Source organism: Callospermophilus lateralis, chromosome 2, assembly GCF_048772815.1.
Source record: "Callospermophilus lateralis isolate mCalLat2 chromosome 2, mCalLat2.hap1, whole genome shotgun sequence".
Lineage (NCBI taxonomy): Eukaryota > Metazoa > Chordata > Mammalia > Rodentia > Sciuridae > Callospermophilus > Callospermophilus lateralis.
The window spans coordinates 182772578-182791469 of NC_135306.1; the positions used below are offsets into that span (position 1 = coordinate 182772578).

Sequence of the window (18892 nt, forward strand, 5' to 3'; positions counted from 1 at the left end):
ATGTTTCTAGTATAAATCACATCCATACTGTACCATCTAAAATGTTCGATTTTATACTCTTTATACTGGAAGGTATACTGTTGAAAGCAAGCTGAATGCAAAATCTTAGGTTTTTAAAAATTATTCTTGCATTTTGCATTCATCATCTACAATCAGAACTGCCACTAATTTTGTTTTAAAGACAGAATGAGAGAGAGAGAGAGAGAGAGAGAGAGAGAGAATTTTTTAATATTTATTTTTTAAATTTTTCAGTGGACACAACATCTTTGTTTGTATGTGGTGCTGAGGATTGAACCCGGGCTGCACGCATACCAGGCGAGCGCGCTACCGCTTGAGCCACATCCCCAGCCCAGAACTGCCACTAATTTTTAATTCCTCTATTGAAGCATTCAAATTTTCATGAAAACAACTTGTAAAAGCAACAGTTGTCACTCTTGTACTCATTGTTTTGTTAATTAATTAAATGTGTCATTATAATTACTAGCTCAGGTGAATAAGCAGGTTTGGGATTAAGTTTGTTTGCCTTGGTGAGGTAGAAATGGAAGGTTACATTAGAGGGTGGCCTGCCGACCAAGAGCATTGAGGATGTTTTAAGAAGGAATTTGGGAACATGGCTTAATACAACAAGTCCTTTAAATGGAAGTTAAACAGATTATCATTCCTAATATTTTTGAAACCAGAGTGAACTCACAATAGCAATAGAAAATAATCTTAAATCCAACAGTTTCTTGCCCCTTCTCCTTTTCCTGAGTAAATATTTATTATGTGTCTTGTTCTGTATATGGTGCAGTGAATTCTCACGGAGTTGAAATCCAAAGAGGGAAACACTTTATGATGCTGTCACTGTTGGTTTTCTTTTCTAAGTACTAACCTAGAGGATGAACTATACAGATATGAAGGACAGAGGAGGATTATGTGACTCAAGCGATTAGTGAGGAAGTTTCTGAGTAAGAATTGATCTTACAGGATGGCTAGGATAGCTAGACTTTCAGAACAGAGTTGTACATTTTGAATAGCAGGAACAACATGCGCTCATCTTTGCTAGCAAGTTAGCAGGCATTTAAATGTCTGCTGCCCTATTCAAAATGGCCCTATATTTCATGTGTGTGTGTTCTTTTACTCATTTATTCCTCCCTTCATTGGTAAAAAAATCTCATTCTGGCCTTCCTCATGGTTTGCAATAGTGAACATTATTTCTGAAAAGAAGTATGCATCTATAAGCAGAAGAAATGAATGAACCAACAACTAGATATTATTATGTCCTATGTCCTCTGTTCTTTCCCACTCTCCCTATGAAATGTTATTAATAATTCAGAGAAAGTACAATAACAACCACCATTTGTTGAATACTTAAAATGTGGCAGTCTCATATATAGTTTTACACAGGTTTTCTCATTTATTTTAATCCATATACTGACCCTTGGTAAGAGTTAGAATCTCCATGTGCAGATGAGGAAAGCATAACTTAAGTAAATTGATAAAAGCTTAACTATTGAAATTAATTTGTTTTTATAATTCCAGTTTCTTAACCCTGGTATCAAGATGTGAAATTGTGAGGAGGAAAAAATTTAGATTTTTTTTCATAAGTTATGTTTCAACATCCTAAGAGCTGAGTGTAGTGGTGCATACCTGAAATTTCAGCAACTTAGGAAGCTGAGGCAGGAGCTTCCTAAGGAAGGAAAGCCTTAGCAACTTAGGTTGACCATATCTTTAAAATTAAAAAAAAAAAAAAAAAAGGACTGAGGATGTTCCTCAGTTGTAAAGTGGTCCCTGGGTTCAATCCCCAATTCCAGAAAAATAAGTAATTAAAACTTCAAAAGATAATTGAAAAAATGTGTTGAGATTTAATTGTCATAGATTGTTTTGTCACTCATAAGAAATTTAAATTATATGACACTTTTCTTGATGTATTATAGTTTTTATGGGATATACCAATGCATTAAAATACAAAGAAAGTTTTCATTGTCTTTGTATTTGGCCCTCCACCACTCACCCCACTTTCCTCTCATTGTGAATACAGATGATTACCACCCCTATCAATATTTTAAATCCATAATACTCTGATGACTTCTTGCCGGGTGTGGTGGCAACTTGTTACTTAGGAGCCAAGGCAGAAGACTCACCATTTCAAAGCCAGCTTCAGCAGCTTAATGAGTCCCTAAGCAACTTAGTGAGACCCTGTCTCAAAATAAAAAATAAAAAGTCTGGGGATGTGGCTCAGTTGCCCTTATTTAACCTCCAGTAGGTAGTCTCATTAAACGCAGCATTCTTGCTACAGCTGTCCTTTATAGGCTTGTACCTATCTTGGCAGTCTCCTTTTATGTCAGTTATACTCTCAAACTTACCCCCACTTCCCCTTTTCTTAAGTTACACAGAACTCAAATTTTTTTAACTGTACATTTATTTATTCGTGTGTGTGTGTGTGTGTGTGTGTGTGTGTGTGTGTATTTAAAACACCTTCACTCTTGCTAGTTCAATGTTCTTCCCATCTTTCTCTGTTGTCAGCCTGGGAAAATTCTACTTACCTCTTAAGTGGCAATACATGTGTCATTTTCCCTGTGAAGTCTTCTCTTGGAGAGGCAATATTTATTACTTTACTTTTGACTCTTAAAGCATTGTGTTTATATTTTTTTAAGAGCCCCTAACATTTAATTCATTTTCTGTTTCCCTTTCTGCTGATTGGAAGCTTCTAGAAGGTTGGATCATTATGGGTTATTTATCTTTTATTCTTAGCACCTACATACAGTTAATTTTAAATAAATCATACTGAATTGCTACTGATATTCATAAATAACCTTTATAAAGTATATCCTTTGTCTCAGGCACTACGCTTAATAATTCTAGGCATTATTTAATCCTTGTACTCACCTTGTGATTCAGAGATAGTTATTGCCCCATTTTACAAATTCGAAAATTGAAGTTAAGAGAGGCAAACTACAGTAACACAAGCAAGTAAGTGATGAACTCAAAATTTGGACTCAGGGCATCTGGCTCTAGTTCATTGTCTTTAGGAATCATTCATTTTCATTTATTCATTCTCTGGGAAGTACACCAGAAGATATATTCTCTATTGAGACCATTACTGAATGACTAAAGAAGAGATATAAAAGATATTCTGTCACCAAAATAAGCGAGCTCTCTCGAGAAATGCTTAAGAATCATTTGAACGATCTCATTTGGTCATAAACACCTAAAGGAAGCAGCTGTGATTCTTGAGAGAATAATAAACATTTTTGCAAAAGAATGAACAAGAAAAAGAAAGCTATTTTTTGGCTAAAGTTTATTTGGTTCATCAAATGCCAGAACTACTGTCTTAGAAGACCAAAGTCTAGATTAATTCATTATCTTGCCCAAGGATACATAGTTATTAAGTTTCAGAGCTCAGACTAGAATCCCAATTTCCTGAGTCCCACTTCTGTATCTTTTCTACCTTAGCATCCTATATATTAGAGTTTCTATGTTCATATTTGGATAAAAGATGCTAGACCAAGGCAGAAATAAAGTCTTTGAAGGAAACAGCTTGATGCTTTTGGAGCTGGTCAGCTTTTTGCCTATGACCTGCTGCTATTTTGAGGCTCTCTGTTTGCTCAGAATCAAATATTACTGGTCATACAAATAAAAAGGTGAGGCCATTATTTAGGCCTCCTAGGTCTATGCATTCATCTCTCTGCTTGCAAGAGCAAATTATCAGTTCATTTCTGCTGGGCAGTTTTAATATAGGATCACATTAGTTCTTATCTTAGACCTTGGACATCTGTTGGTTTGTCTTTGTTACAATAAATGCACAATGTTTGCTTTCAGGTTGGGAAAAGAAAATCTAAATTGATCTCTGCCAATAATGATTTCTAATACTTATTCTTTCTCTTGTCTTTCAGGGTGACGAGGAAGGACCCAGGTAAGATCACATTACTGTTGCTGTCTATTCTCAGAATTCAAGTAGAGTGACATTTGTGGCCTTTTAATGCCCCATGAAATATGGACAGCCAAGGAATGGCACAGAAAAGGGATCTCCATCTTCAGCCAGGGCTTTGAAGACCTTATTTTGTAAGATCCTATCTCTCTCCCCATCTGTGTCATTTCCTGCCTGTAACCTTCAGATAAAGGTAGATTCAAAAGTATGTGATGACAGTGACTTTCCTTTATTCTCTAGCACATTCAGAATATCTTTTAAGAGCAGGCACTACATTTGAATGGTTAGGTGGATCCACTAAATAAACTTTAGCTTGTTCCTTTTTGATTGGAATTTCTTTTTTGATTGGAATTAGATTGTTTTATTCTTTAAAATTCTTTATTCTAATAAAGAATACTGGATCTATAGCCAGTATTCTTTATTTCTGACCTATAACAATTTTATATCTTACCCAAGTCTCTGAATTTTAGGACACAGGTGTAAAAACTTTGTTTAGGAAAAAAAAAATGCCATTGTTATTTCTGTATCCACAGTTGGATAAAATTTAAAAGTAGATTTCATGATTGCCTCAGCCTTGCAGTAAACCTGGATGTTAGTTTACTTACTTTTTCTGTCATGCAAACAGACTAGGAAGTGCTACAGCTGTGCCATCAACACAATCTAGGGGTATTTGTACCACGTAAAATCACATAGGCTCAAGGACTTTTAAGGTTGGGAGCAGAAAGTTCATCTAGCTACTGCTATTTAAACTATTTTTAGCAGAAGTGCCCTTTTTAAGTAAGACCTCAAGTTGTAGAACTATTTTTCTCTATTTAAAGTTAGGGCCACATCCATTAGTGAACCTTTTTTCTTCATCTCAGTAGACCCTGAGGGACTTTTGCAGAGACCAGGGTTCCTCAGAACTCAGTTTGAAAATCACGTAGTTCAGTTCCCTCATTAAGAGAAGCTAAGCGAGTTGTCCAAGATTAAGTGACGTTAGCAAGGATATGACTTTTTAGTTTTATTTCAAACCAACAAATTCAATTCTTTAACTCTTTCTCTTTTTTCTTCTTCCTCCTCACATCCGAAATCCTTTCTTAAAGTGCTGAATGTTATCCCATATCTGCATTTCCTGGTGCTTCCTTCCATTGGAAACTCTAGTTCTCAACCTCCACTCTAGAACTGCAAGAAACTATCTAGTGTCTTATCTGCTGTAGCTAAAGCCACAGGCACCCTGCTTTAAACCTACAGAGCCTCAGGGAGTCCCTTCTAAGTCTTCCAGCTATCCTAAGGAACATGTTCCTTCCGTGTTGTGGTTTCCTCACCTCCCTTCTGTTTATCTATTTAAAATATATTTGTGACCTTGTTATGGTCTAGGCCCTGTGGACATATAAGGCAGAACCCTATTTATGTGGATCCAGAGTCCAGACAGGTGAGCATATAACAAGCACTTACACTGTCAGGGAAGTGATAAAGAAAGTATAGGCTACTTGAGGAATGGCTCCTGGTCAATCTTGGAGGAAAAGGGGAAGCTTACCAGACATAAACAGAGGTCTGAATGATGAGAAAGCAGGCAAAGAAGGAGCATGGATCAGTTGTAGATAGAGAAAAACTTGTATAAAAGTTACAGACAAGGGAATAGAAGAAAGAAAGCAGAGCCCAGATCATTTAGGACTTCAGGATAAAGCCGGGTATTGGGCTTTATCCTGAAGTCAGTAGAAAGCCACTAAAGAATTTTTAAACAAAAATTAATTTTAGCAGGTTTGCATTTTAGAAGTCTACATTTCCTCCAGAATGGAAAACGAATTGGAGGTGGGTCAGGTACCTAGGAGACTGGTGTAGACTAGGTGTCTTAATTTAACATTTTGTGTTCTATAGCAATTTACCTAAGGCTAAGTACTTTATAAAGAAAAAATCTTAAGTTCTGGAGATTTAAGGACTTGGCATCATCACCTGATTGGCTCTGGTGAGGGCCTCATAGTAGATGGCATCACAATGGTGGGAGCATGTGTAGAAGAGAGATTCAGGGGAGGTGCCAAGCTCCTTTATAACAACCTATTTGCTGGGAACATATCTAGCTCCATAAGGCCTGCATTAATTTCTTCTAAGGGTGTGCCCCTGTAACCTAATCATCCTTCATTAGACCCTCCCCCCTTAATGTTTATACCACTTGTCAATATCACCACGCTGGGGACCAAGTGTCCAGCCCATGAACCATTGGAGGACTAATTACATCCAAACCACATCATTAAGCTACCAATGATGGGAACCTAAATCAGTATCTCTTCTGGTTATTGACAAGATTTTTACCTTTTTGCATAGATGTTTGGTTCTTCTTGGCATTTCACCTCTTCTATTTTCAAGATTAGCTCTACCTCCTATTTTTTTTGGGGGGGAGAGGGTACGAGGGACACTTAACCACTGAGTCACATCCCAGCCCTTTTTACTTTTTGTTTTGAGGTAGGATCTCACTGAATTGCTTAGGGTCTTGCTACGTTGTTGAGGTTGGCTTTAAACTTGTGATCCTTCTGCCTCAGTCTCCCAAGCCACTGATATTGCAGGTGTGTACCTCTGTGTCCCGAATAGCTCTAGCTCCTTAAAATCTAGAAATCCAGGCCAAACATAGCTCTACATCTTCTTTCCCCAGAAAGAGAGTTTAAACAAGACCACAATAGAGAAAATACTTTAGCAGAGGTAATGTACAGGCTCCATAGGATGCAAATGGCATTTTGTTATGAGAGAACTTTCTTAGGCTGAACACATTCATCTTTCTGGCCACATTGATTGAAAGAATACAAGGACCTTAAGAAGAGACTAACTCTCTTCAAAGATACTATTTAGTATGAAGTACTGACTCTGGAGTTTAATTGCAGATACCTTCGTGCCATTTTGACAAGGCAGTGGTAAGCCATAGAGTTTTATTACTAGCAACCAAAATGTCAAGCTGTCTTCCTTGAGCTGGGCTGCCATGGATGTGAGCAGGTTTCTCCTGGACTGGGACTTGACAAAACCCTTTTAGGGTTTTGGTACATTGAACTCTTGAAGAGCATGTTCCAGTTTACCAGAAAGAGGGAAGAGGAGTCAAATTTTGTTAGCCTTTAAATTTATACTTGTTGGTTCCATTCAGTTTATTTGTATCAACTATCATTTGGCTCAATTTATACCAATTAGCACTTCAGGGCAGATTGCTTTTCATATGAAATTTCTCATTTATGATATGTACTTTACCATTTCAACAAGACAAAACAAAATTTTGTTCTAGCAACTACTGTATTACTGACAGTTGATGCATAAGGGTAGCAGATAAGAAATGTGGGTCTCTCTTCACAGAAGATGGATGAGGAATGACTCTGGAGACCTTGAGTTTAAATTCTGCTTGGATTAGTATGCCTGTGTGTCCTTTGCTGACATTATTTCCACCTCTTCTTACTCTCTACAGAGTAGAGGGAAAAATAGATTTCAGTCAGTCTTCAATCAGTGGAAGGAACAAAAGAATATTCCTGTCCTATGGAAATATTTTTTAAAATATATTTAAAATATAAATTTATTTAATAGATCTTCCTCCATTTCTGCCAGCTGGCGTCTCCTTGCCTTCTTTTGACTTCCTGAGCTATTTGATATGAGGTGAACAGATACTGAGCTTTTGGTCATGTCTGTTCCTGGCCCATTATTGTATAGCTGTCCAGTTAATTAACAATTATTATTGTCATCACCATCATCATCATTTTAGCCACTACTTATTGAAAGTTTATTAAGTCTAAAGTACTTTTGTATGTTCTCATTTAATCCTCATGTAAGGTTTATGATGCAGTTAACCCACTTGTCAAATTTGTAAATGCTTGGAGAGATTAACTTGCCCTACTTCATAAGACCAGTAAGTAGCCAGAGGCAAGACCTGAATTAGTCTGGTTTCAGGGCTCATACACTCAACCACTCTTTGGACTGTCTCCAAGAGACCAACACACTTCTCTCTGACCCTGTAAGAAAGCCAAGAGGATTCACATACAGTACTCAGAGGATCACTTTGGTCTGGTTCCTTTATTCTGTGAGTTTTTAACTTGTTCTGACATTGAATTGCTGTGGCTTCTTGTTTTTACAAGCGACTTCTCTCCTTATCCTCTACCATTATACAGGTGTATTTCATTATCTCATCCTCACATAATATCCTCTGAGCTTCAGCAGCAAAAGAGGTCCTCTCTGTGGAGCAGCTAACCAAGCCTTTGACCCCATAGAACAGCTGCTGTCTGTTGCTCTTCATGTGATAATTTACTCTTCAAATCCATGACATACACTCATGTAGTTGGCAGAGATTTTCGGAGGGCTTAGAGGAGCAAAAGTCCTAATATGTAGAACATGGATATTAACTGCAGTGGAGTCATCTAGATAATAGGGTGTCTTTGAAGCCCAGAGTGATTTTTTCACTCAAGAAAAAAAGCAATTTACACTTTGGCAGCAATTTTTTTGTCTTTTCTATGCTATTATGGGAGATCTTGTGTTTGCTCCCTCTACAGATTGGCTCCTTCCCTGCTCCAGCCAGAGCCTGCTGAGAAGTAATATATATTGGAGGAGAAGGGATGGCAGTATGATCTGCTGGTGGGAAAACAGTTGTGCAGAGGAAGAAAATCAGAGGGAAAGACCCTTAAACTCTTGTGCTCAGAAAAGAATGAGCAAGATCAGGATTAAATTTTGATTTGCTGTTGAGATTTTCTATGATTTTTTTTATTTTTATTTTTTTATTGGTTGTTAAAAACATTACAAAGCTCTTGACATATCATATTTCATACATTTGATTCAAGTAGGTTATGAACTCCCATTTTTACCCCAAATACAGATTGCAGATTCAAACTAAGAGGAAAATGGCTTTTTAATAGTAACAGCCATTCTTGGAACTTCTGTAGAATTTTTCATCTTCAAAGTTGGCTGTTATTCAGGCAAAATCTCCTGCTGAGATCAGTATGAATGTGACCCATGCTGATTCTGTGATCCAACAGGAAATGTATTCTGAAGAAGTAAGAGCCAGAGGAGTCAGCAAACCTGGCTTCTATTCTTGATTCTGCCACTGACTGACTGACTGACTGACTAACTAACTGTGTGACCTTAGGCAAGTCATTTAATTTTCGTGTAAATTTAGCCTCATTTCTCCCCACTCCCACTTCTTCCTCATTTGGGGGATACAATTGTGATAAGGAACAGAAAAGTCTTGCATCAGATATGAAGTGGAAGAAATCTGCTTATAGATGAGATAATTTGGTAGATTTTTAATCTCAATTTTGTTTCTTGAAAAAATTATCTTGAGGCTGTATGCTAGATACTCTTTCCCCGCCCCAAATGAATAACCTTATGTTCTTGAATATACATTTCTCTTTTTGACTATCTAGAGGTTATAGAAATACAATAGAATTGAGTCAGTGGTCTCCTTAAATTTCTGTTGTCTTACTGGAAACTTATGGTTTAGTTGTTTAACATCATCTTCATTTCAGAATCCCTATCTGGAAGCCAAAGAAAGTGACTATTATTGATGACATGAAATATAACTTGCAGGGCTGCATTTTATGCAGAGTGAGGTTCCAACACCTAAGTTTGTTGATGTCAAATGCAAGCCTCCTTGTTAAAGTATTTGATTTTTAGAAATTTGCCTGTAAGAGTCACAACTTTGTATTGTGCATGTTGGTTTATTAACCAGAAAATCTATTCGCAGCTAGAAAATTTAACCTAGGTGCCTCTGATTTACTGCATTTGCCTTCAAATAGAAACGTTATCTAGGAGAAGCCTGTACTCTACCATACATCTGCCTGCCCTTTTCTGATTCCATAATTCTAAGGAGAAGGCCCAGTAGAAAAGGTCCTAGGTGTCACTTTACATTTTTGCACCTACACAGTTCAACTTTTATTTCCATTCAGTACAGTAGTTACCATGATTGGCAGGTTAATCTTGTTTATATATTTGACCTCAGAGCTCATCAAGATAATACTTTCCAATAGGAGCTCTATTCCCAAACCTCTTAGACTGAAAAGACTTTATTAAAAGTCTTTTCTTTATTAAAAGAAAAGACTTTATTATTTGTTTAGCAAACATCTTTGTGTGCCAGTCCCACTACTATGCCTCAGGGACATGAGGATGACTAAGGCCTATTTTGTTCCTACATTTAAAGATCTCAAAGTCTAGGTTGAAGAGAGAAGTTTAATTTTAATTTTATATTTACATATAGGATAATCATTATTGTCTTAATTACTAGAAAGAAGCATTTATGGAATACCAACTAAATATTTATATTTAAACATATAAATATATTAGATCACTTATTTTTTACAACAGTCCTAGTAAGTGATTGCATTACCTTCATTATTTCTCATCTGAGATGGAAATATTGCATTGCAAGAAGGTTTTATATTAAGGATATCACATGGCTAAAAACTGGTAGAGCCAGCATCCCAACTCAAGTAGTCTGACTCTGGAGTGCAAACTTTTAATCACTGCACTATAAATAATTCTATAAAATAAATATGTCGATTAGATAACTCAGAATAAAAAAATCAGAACAGATGGCGTTTCTTCTGGCACTTGACAGGTAGGTAGGGCCAGACATTTTCAAATAGAACAGAAAGGTCATCCTGAGTATAAAAGCTCAGAGGAGTGAAAATGCATATGCTGTTTGGGGACTAATGGGTAACTCTGAGACTGGACTGTGTAGGAGATGAAACTAAAAGGTAGGTGCATCCAGCTTATAATGAGTCTGGTACGCTATGCTGAAGTATCAAAAGTTTGTAGTATTTTCTGTTATACTTTACTTCATGACTGCAGCATTATCCCAAGAAATTCAGACAGACTTCTGGGTCTTAAGCGTTTCTTGCTATAGTCATGTGTCATGATTTGTTATAGGTAAATTGTTTGTGCCTCAGTTTCCCAATCAAAATCTCACATCTTATACTGAAAGGACAAACATGCTATGAAGCATTAAAAATATTCTCCTTTTGGGTTTATTATTTTAGATAGAAAAATAAGAAACTGAGATAACGTAGTTGTAAGAGGAAATTGTTCATTTGATTTGTTTTATTTACATGCCTATTTTGACAACTCTTGTTTTCCTCTAATTTAAAATAAAGTTTGGAAAATAGTTAACTAATTCCTTATGATTAATGGAGAGAAGCAATGTTAAAGCATAACATTTTCCAAATAGAGGGCCATAGATGCTTTACTTAAAAGTTAGTCAAAGAATTAAATTGACGTGAAAGAATGACTTTGGTCCCTGAGATAAATCCAATAGGAGTCTGGCCACAGCCTCCTTCTCTTCTTCCTTGGTTGTTTTCATAGTAGTTTTTGGCAAGGACTAAGAATAGATTTTAGGAAGTCACAAAATTCTAGTCTGTGTTTTAAGAATAACTAAATTTGATGTCCTTGGTTATGCCTCTTCACCTGTGGGCAGTTTTGGCAAAATTGTTATTCGTGGTGTCTTTTTCATTTTAGGAGAAATCTGCTAGTCTCAAGCATCTTCTTGCTTCTTCCCAGTAAAAGGCAGGCAAAAGATTAATAATTCATTTTTCCATAGCTTCCACGGGATGCCCTCTTTCACCACTTCTATTATATAGTTCTTGAAACTCTAGCCAGAGCAATTACACAGAAGAAATTAAAGGGATATGAATAGGAAAAGAAGAACTCAAACTATATATATATATATATATTTTTTTTGCCAACGACATGATTCTCTACTTACAGAATCCAAAAAATTCTACCAGAAAACTTCTAAAATTAATAATGAATTCATCAATGTAGCAGGATATAAAATTGATACCCATAAATCAAAAGATGATTCATTCATGATGAATTCTCTGAAAGAGAAATTAGAACTACCCCATTTACAATAGCCTTAAAAAAAAATAAAATACTTGGGAATCAACTTAACCAAAGAGGTAAAAGACCTCTACAATGAAAACTACAGAACACTAAAGAAAGAAATTAAAGAAGACCTTAGAAGATTGAAAGATCTCCCATGCGCTTGGACAGAATTAACATTGTCAAAATGGCCATACTTCCCGAAGTGCTGTACAGATTCAATGTGATTCCAATTAAAATCCTAAGCTTCCTTTCTTTTTTGTAAGCTCTATATGGCTGAACTGCATTCATCTTTTTACCCTATAGCAAGCATCTGTAACAGATGCTAGGAACACATGCTTGGTAGGTTTTGCTTTTCTTTTTTCTTTTCAAGATGCTTTAAATTTTAGTCAATAAGTGCAAGTTTTCTTCAATTTGGAATTATAAGAAGATGGCTTCAGAACTTTTTAAGAATTGTTAACAAAGGCTGAGAAAAAACTAGGGTACCCTAAATGGTAAGTGTTTGCGATGGTCCAAAATGTACTTATTTGTACCCATGACTTACATATAAGTCATTGTAGGTTCATGAAAGAATTATTTTCTTAATCAAAAGCTGGGGTTTCAGGAAAGAAAAATATTTTCTTATATAAATGCCTCACTCCCTCTGCTTCTTAGCACTACTGCCAGTTGTTCCCTATAGGTTACAATGTGGTTGTAAAATGCAGAGCATTTTTTTCCTTCCTTCTTACACTCTAGTTCCATCAATTCTATTTAAAGGAAAGTGAGATTAAGCATGAGAAAAACAGTGCAGAGAAGGAGGAGCTGACAGAATTGCAATGGAATCAAAGAAAGAAGCATTTCTCATCCACTCTGGTTACTAGATGCATCTTGGTCTATATGCTGTGAGCAGTGTGTCATTTTATTTCACCTGAGGTATTGGTATTGTTACTTGAACAAGGATTAAAACTGACCAAGATGCCAACTTTGTCTAAACTTTCAGGGTTGTTCAAAATTAATAGTTAATCAGCAATAACAATGAATCGGAGCTAGACCTACATATATTATATCAAAGCTTTAAAACAATTCTATATAGTTTGGTTATTCTAACCCCCTTTTTGTATTTGAGAAAGTTGATACTATAAGAGAAAAGTGATTAAACTATGGTCATACAGTTAGGAAATGATGCAGCTAGGATCAGAACCCAGATCTATCAGGCTTAAAATTCTGTACTTTCACCCATTATACTGTAATGCCTTTGTCAGGAACTGGAAAATTTTTATTTTCTAACTTTTTGGCTGAAGATAAATAAAGCTGATGGATAGGATTGTGACAAGTCAATAGGGATTTGGCATTTTTATTTGATTTTTTTTTCATTTCTTTATTGAATATCAACATTTTGAGAAGAAAGTTGAGGTGTAGCTTGCCTGGCAAGTGTCTAAAGTGGAATGAACAGCAACTTCTTTCCCCAGACAGGTAAACATTAGTTTACTCCCTGGCTTTTGTGGGGCCAGCAACTGCTATTGCTTCTTCTGAAAGAGTCACTGTTCACCCAGTGGCAGGTGCAGGCCAACTGTTGCCATAGCAACAGTAGGAAAAGCAAGCAGTTTAATTCCAGAACTGATAATTAACTGGGGGTGGGGTGGGGGAGGGGAGAGAAATGGGGGATAATTGTTGCAGGAGGGAAAACTTAGCAATTACTGGCAAGTTGCATGAAATGAAAAGGCCAGGCACAGATGCTCCAGCCCAGCATGCCCCTAGCATTCAGCTTTCATCCCCTCTGGTTAGAAATTTTTGATAAACTAAAAGTAAGTGTCAAGTCCCCCCAGCCAACTAGTCTCTTTTAGGAACCACATGAATGAAGAGGAATGTTACATAGGTTGTGAAAAGCAATGCAGGGTCCCAGATGAATGACATTACTCAGCCAGAAACAATCCGGAAATGCTGTCTAAACTCTATAGGAAGAATTGTGCTTGGGGATAAAATGTGACCCATAAAACATACATGTGAATTTCTACTTCTGTGAATGGGGAAAATGGAGGAAGAGTGGCTTATTAGGAAGAAAATAAAAGGAGGACTTATAGAGGTGATGAACTTGTTTAGGTACTTAATTTTCATGACTTCTAGTCTGTCAGTCCTTCAGAGATTGTACTAAAGCACTCAAATGTATGATTATCTCATTTAATCCGTACAACAGCCTAGGAAGAAGACACTGTTATTCTCATAGCAGACACAGAGATACTCAATACTTTAACTAAGGTTAATAAGATATTGTAGTGAATTCTCTTGTCCTATTGATTTTTTTTTATAAAATAGAATATATACTACTCTATAAGTAAATCATAGTACCAGTATAAAACAAAATCAGACAATTTATAATAAAAAGGGAAATAATATTTTTTCTAATAAAATTCTATAGGCTACAAAATAAAAGTTCTTGAATGACTAACATTAGAGAATATTCTCTTGTGCTTTTGAAATCTGTCAGGCTCACAGGTCAAGATTAGCCCCATGTCCCAAGCCCTGATCAGGTGAATTTAGCTCGATCAGATCATGATTTTTTTCTAACATTTTCTATGGCTTAGACTAGGCTAATGGTTGGTGACTTCATGACATTACACAATGAAGAGAAACTGTGAAGAGAAACTGCCCATAATTATTCTGAATGATCTATTTTTACCAAAATTCCATTATGTGTGTATTTTTCATAAGAAAGATTCTATCATGTGTAACAAAACTCCCCTTAATTTATTTGTATATGAGAGAGAGAAGGAAGATGGGATTTTACTTTAAAGCAATGGGTCTTAGTGGGAGGAGAAATGTAACATTCATTTAGCGATATTTATGGAACACCCTTGTCCCAGCATTGTCTTTGGTAATAAGGATACAGTTGTGAACAAAACATTCAACGTGTCTGTCCTCAAAGAGTTTATGTTCTAAGAATTTCAAGTAAAAGTCTAGAAATTTAAATAGTGTATGTAATTTAAAATACATTTTTAGGAGACTCATTGGTCACTTCAAGACCCTTTATAGAAATTAAAAGTTGCCCAGTTCTTCTGTTTGGTAGGAAAATATACAGAGATTAGAGTAAGAGACCAGCATAGATTGATAATCCTTACTTAAAACTCTGAGCTTACCCACAATTTTTAGGTTTGTCAAACTAGTAAGTTGATGTACAAGCAAGCCTGGTAATGGAGATGGGCTTATTTCAAGGAGCTCTCATTAATGTGCTGCTCATCAATAAAAAGTATATAACCTTTCTTTTATTAGATTAGATCAGGGTCATGATACAAAATGCTGTTGGAAGAATTCTGCCTTTTGTTACAACAAAATTAATTCAGCATTGCTTAGAAGTCTAAAAAAAGAAATCAAAATCAATGAAGTCAGAAAAATTCACCATCCACTTTGAAATCTCCACAAGCCTTCAGTCATTTCTGCAAGATCCATTCTTCTTCCAGGTATTTAACACATTTTATCAAGGGTCAACAATATTCCAGGCAGTGCTTGGTGTTGGGCTATAGTAGAAAGCAAAACCAAATGCAGTCCCTTTAGCAAGTGGTCTCCTTCACATTCCATGGGCATACATTTATTTTGTGTTTGCGCAACTCTCTGCTAACTTAAGAAATCAGCACTCTGTTAAAAAGTTAAACATAACATGCAGCTATAAATGGAAATCAAACCAATATAAGGTTTCCTGAATATATGAGACAACAAGAAATTATTTGAGTTGTAGATTGGCTCTTCTCCAAACTAGGGTTCCATGGTCCAATAAGTTGAGCAAAAGCTACTTATTACCTACTTCTTGGGAGTTCCAAAGGCTCCATGGTATAATAAAAACTTACAGTAGTCCTATGAGAGTATCCTATGATAATGGAATGTTTACTTGGTTTATCCCAGTGTTCCCAAAATTATTGAACAGAAAACTCTTTAACTCCTTTCATTTAAATATCCTTTAGAAGTGATGTTCCTCAAAATATAATATGGAGAATGCTGTTCATTCTGTACCAGATGTTGGTACCAGTTGCTAATGATTTGCCATCTAAAAAGATGAGAGAAGAAATGTTAGGAGTTCATATCTCTTTAGTTTGAAATCTCCTTATATTTTAGTTAAAATAACTGGGACTCATATAACATTTTATGCTATTATTGATATGGTTTATTTCTACCATAAACAGAGTATCAAGGGTACAAATAATGAAGCTAATGCACATTTGTAGGAAAGAAAGGGCTGTGGAGATTTTAATTTTTTAAGTTTTTTTTTTTCTTTTTTTAGTTCTTGATAGACCTTTATTTTATTTATTTATATGTGGTGCTGAGAAGCTAGTGCCTCACATGTGTCAGGCAAGTGTGCAACTACTGAGCCACAACCCCAGACCGAGATTTTAACCTAAAAACAACCAAACTTGGTTGTCCATAATTCCATCTGTTCTGGTTTTTTTTTTTTTTTTTTTTTGAGAGAGAGACAGAATGAGAGAATTTTAATATTTATTTTTTAGTTTTTGGCAGACAGAACATCTTTTGTTTGTATGTGGTGCTGAGGATCAAACCCGGGCCGCACGCATGCCAGGCGGGCGCGCTACCGCTTGAGCCACATCCTCATCCCTGTTCTGTGTTTTAATCTTAACAGTTTAATTCCTTTATATTTTTAACAAGAACAAAATTGTGGTACCACTGAACACCAAAAATCTAGCACATTATGTCTAACACAGAGTATGCCCTTAAACACTGGTTGAAGGACCGAATGAGATAGTCACAAAAAACATTACTAAATACAAAGCAGTGTACAGTAATGACATGTTTCTAGTTTTCAGCCAGTATATTAAAATGGGCTTATCCTTATCTCATAATAGTGCCACTTACATCCAGTAGCTCTTATCCACTTACCACATGTTGGAAGGAACCAAGAAAAATAATATATATAAAAATATTGTGCAAACTGCTAAATACTATATTTAAAGAATAGAGTTTTTTTGTTTGTTTCCCACAAATGATCATAGAAGTGCTCAGCATTCAGTGTATCAGGAATTTCAACAGTATCTCAGTTTTCTGACTTAAAGACCAAGAGCAGAAACAATGAGACTAGGATTTCAGGCCTTCAGTAGAACTTATCTGTCTTTAAATTTTCTTATCAATAATCTCAGAGGCATTACCCACTCTGTGTGAATGATCATATAAGATAATTTATGTGAGAGTATATGAAAAAATAAGAAATGTAAATGACGTGCTGTACTCTTTAGAAATATGAAGTGTTAAACAAGTGAAATAGGATTGTATTATATAGTTAGGTCTTCTTATAATGGTATTTGTGATGATATAATTGTGTCTACAGCTGAGGTTCAAATATAAGTTATTTAAAGAGTCATTTGATTCTGCATTTTTATAATTTACTAGTGTACACAGATGTTTCTTTTTTTATTTTATGAGTCCTGAGAGGTGGTTTTGCTGTCTGTATATTAGGGAGATGAGGGAATTGAATGAGAATAAGAGACTTGTCCAAGGTTGCCCAGTTAGAACTGAAAGTATCAAGAGGCAGGATTTAAAGAAGGCCTTCTATTCTATATCCCATGTCTTTTCTCTTATCAGTACCTTTGCTCAAACAACCCTCGTTTTCTCCTCTTTCCAAAATGCTTTCATCCTTTACTTTGCATCTTAGTAAACGGCATCATCCTGTCCAAACCCCAATCCAGGATGCGCCTTTATCATCTTCTTTCCATTTTATCATATTCCAGTCAATCTGCTAATCAAAATACTTCCTACCACTTCCATCCCTCCATCCTTGTCCAGGCCACATCATTTCTCCAAGGATCCTACTGCCTTTTGCCTGTTGCCACTTTTACTCATCCTTCCCACCACCCCCACTCTCATTCCATTTCTCACATAGAAGCTCAAGGGAACAAAATTTCAGGGTACAAAGAAGATCATGTAATTCTTGAATTATGAATTGTATCACACCCAGAATTTGCTTCAGAAATACCCAGGGGAAAGCAGGCCTACAAAGCCATGCAAGACAAGTCTTGTCTCCCTCTGTATCCTCATGCTGACGGTTCACCCCATTGCTCACATGAACCACACTGCTTTCGTACTCTTTTTCATACAGATTGGAGTTCCTGCTTACATCAGGGACTTTGTGCCCTTACCTCCTGTGTCAGGGCCCTTCTGCCTGAATGAATGCTCATCCCCAGATCTTCATGTGACCCATTCTCTGATTTTATCCAGGCCTCTGCTGAAATATTATTCCTTCACACCTTTATTTCTTACTCTGCTTCAGTTTTCTGCATATACTTGTCACCACATGAAAAGGTGTCATATATTTTAACTCATTGTTTTCCTTCTTCCTCACTAGGAAATAGGTGTCATGAGGTGAAAAGCTGCCTCATTTACAGATCCTGTATGCTGTAGATCATAACAGGTACCCATTTGATTTTGGGGGGCGGGGTGTCTAGGGGCATTTGACCACTGAGCCACATCCCCAGCCCTATTTTGTATTTTATTTAGTGACAGGGTCTCACTGATTTGCTTAGCACCCTTGCTTTTGCTGAAGCTAGCTTTGAACTCACGATCCTCCTGCCTCAGCCTCCTGAGCCGCTGGGATTGCAGGCATGCACCACCACACCTGTGTGTTAGTTTTTCCCTCATTTGATTTTTTTTTAATAAATAAATTGCTTTGTAAACCCTATTTTGTGAATTGTGGAAAGAACCCTGGTTTGGCATAGATTCACTGATCACACCCATCCCTGTCACCTCATACAGGTTATTTACCTTCAGAAGTTATTTCTGAATTTTTGTTATCCATAAAATGTCAATAACAAAATTATAGAACTTGGGTGAGAGATTACATGAGCAAATGTATGACTCATTTGAAAACAGCAAGGTCTTATGAAAGAGAAGGAAGGTAAATGAAAGAAAAAGCATGTGTGTTCCTCTCAGCCTGTTCTCCTTTAGGAACCATTGGTCTTATACAAGGAGGATTATCTAAATCTACATCTTCAGTGTTTCTCTGCAGCTCAGTACCCTATGGCTTGACAGAAACTTGATGGTGACAGTGTTAAAATACCAACCCAGGGTCTTCATTCTTCCTGAAACTCTGGCCTAAAAAATAACTGGTCCAAGCCATATGGTTCCCAGATAGTTATTGCCGCAGTCTGCCTGGGCACAATTCAGGAGCCACTTGTCAAAAGAAACTAGCTTTATTTTTAG

The 18892-nt window shown here is 36.4% G+C and overlaps 1 protein-coding gene across 1 annotated transcript in view; it reads left to right on the forward strand.

The window, feature by feature from the left end:
* The window catches only part of Trim44 (tripartite motif containing 44), a 127902-nt gene that overhangs the window by 60817 nt on the left and 48193 nt on the right, over nucleotides 1–18892 (forward strand). Inside the window, exon 4 of the mRNA XM_076847062.1 lies at nucleotides 3876–3895. Coding sequence (XP_076703177.1) covers nucleotides 3876–3895 — 20 coding nt within the window. The remainder of the gene's footprint in view (nucleotides 1–3875; nucleotides 3896–18892) is intronic.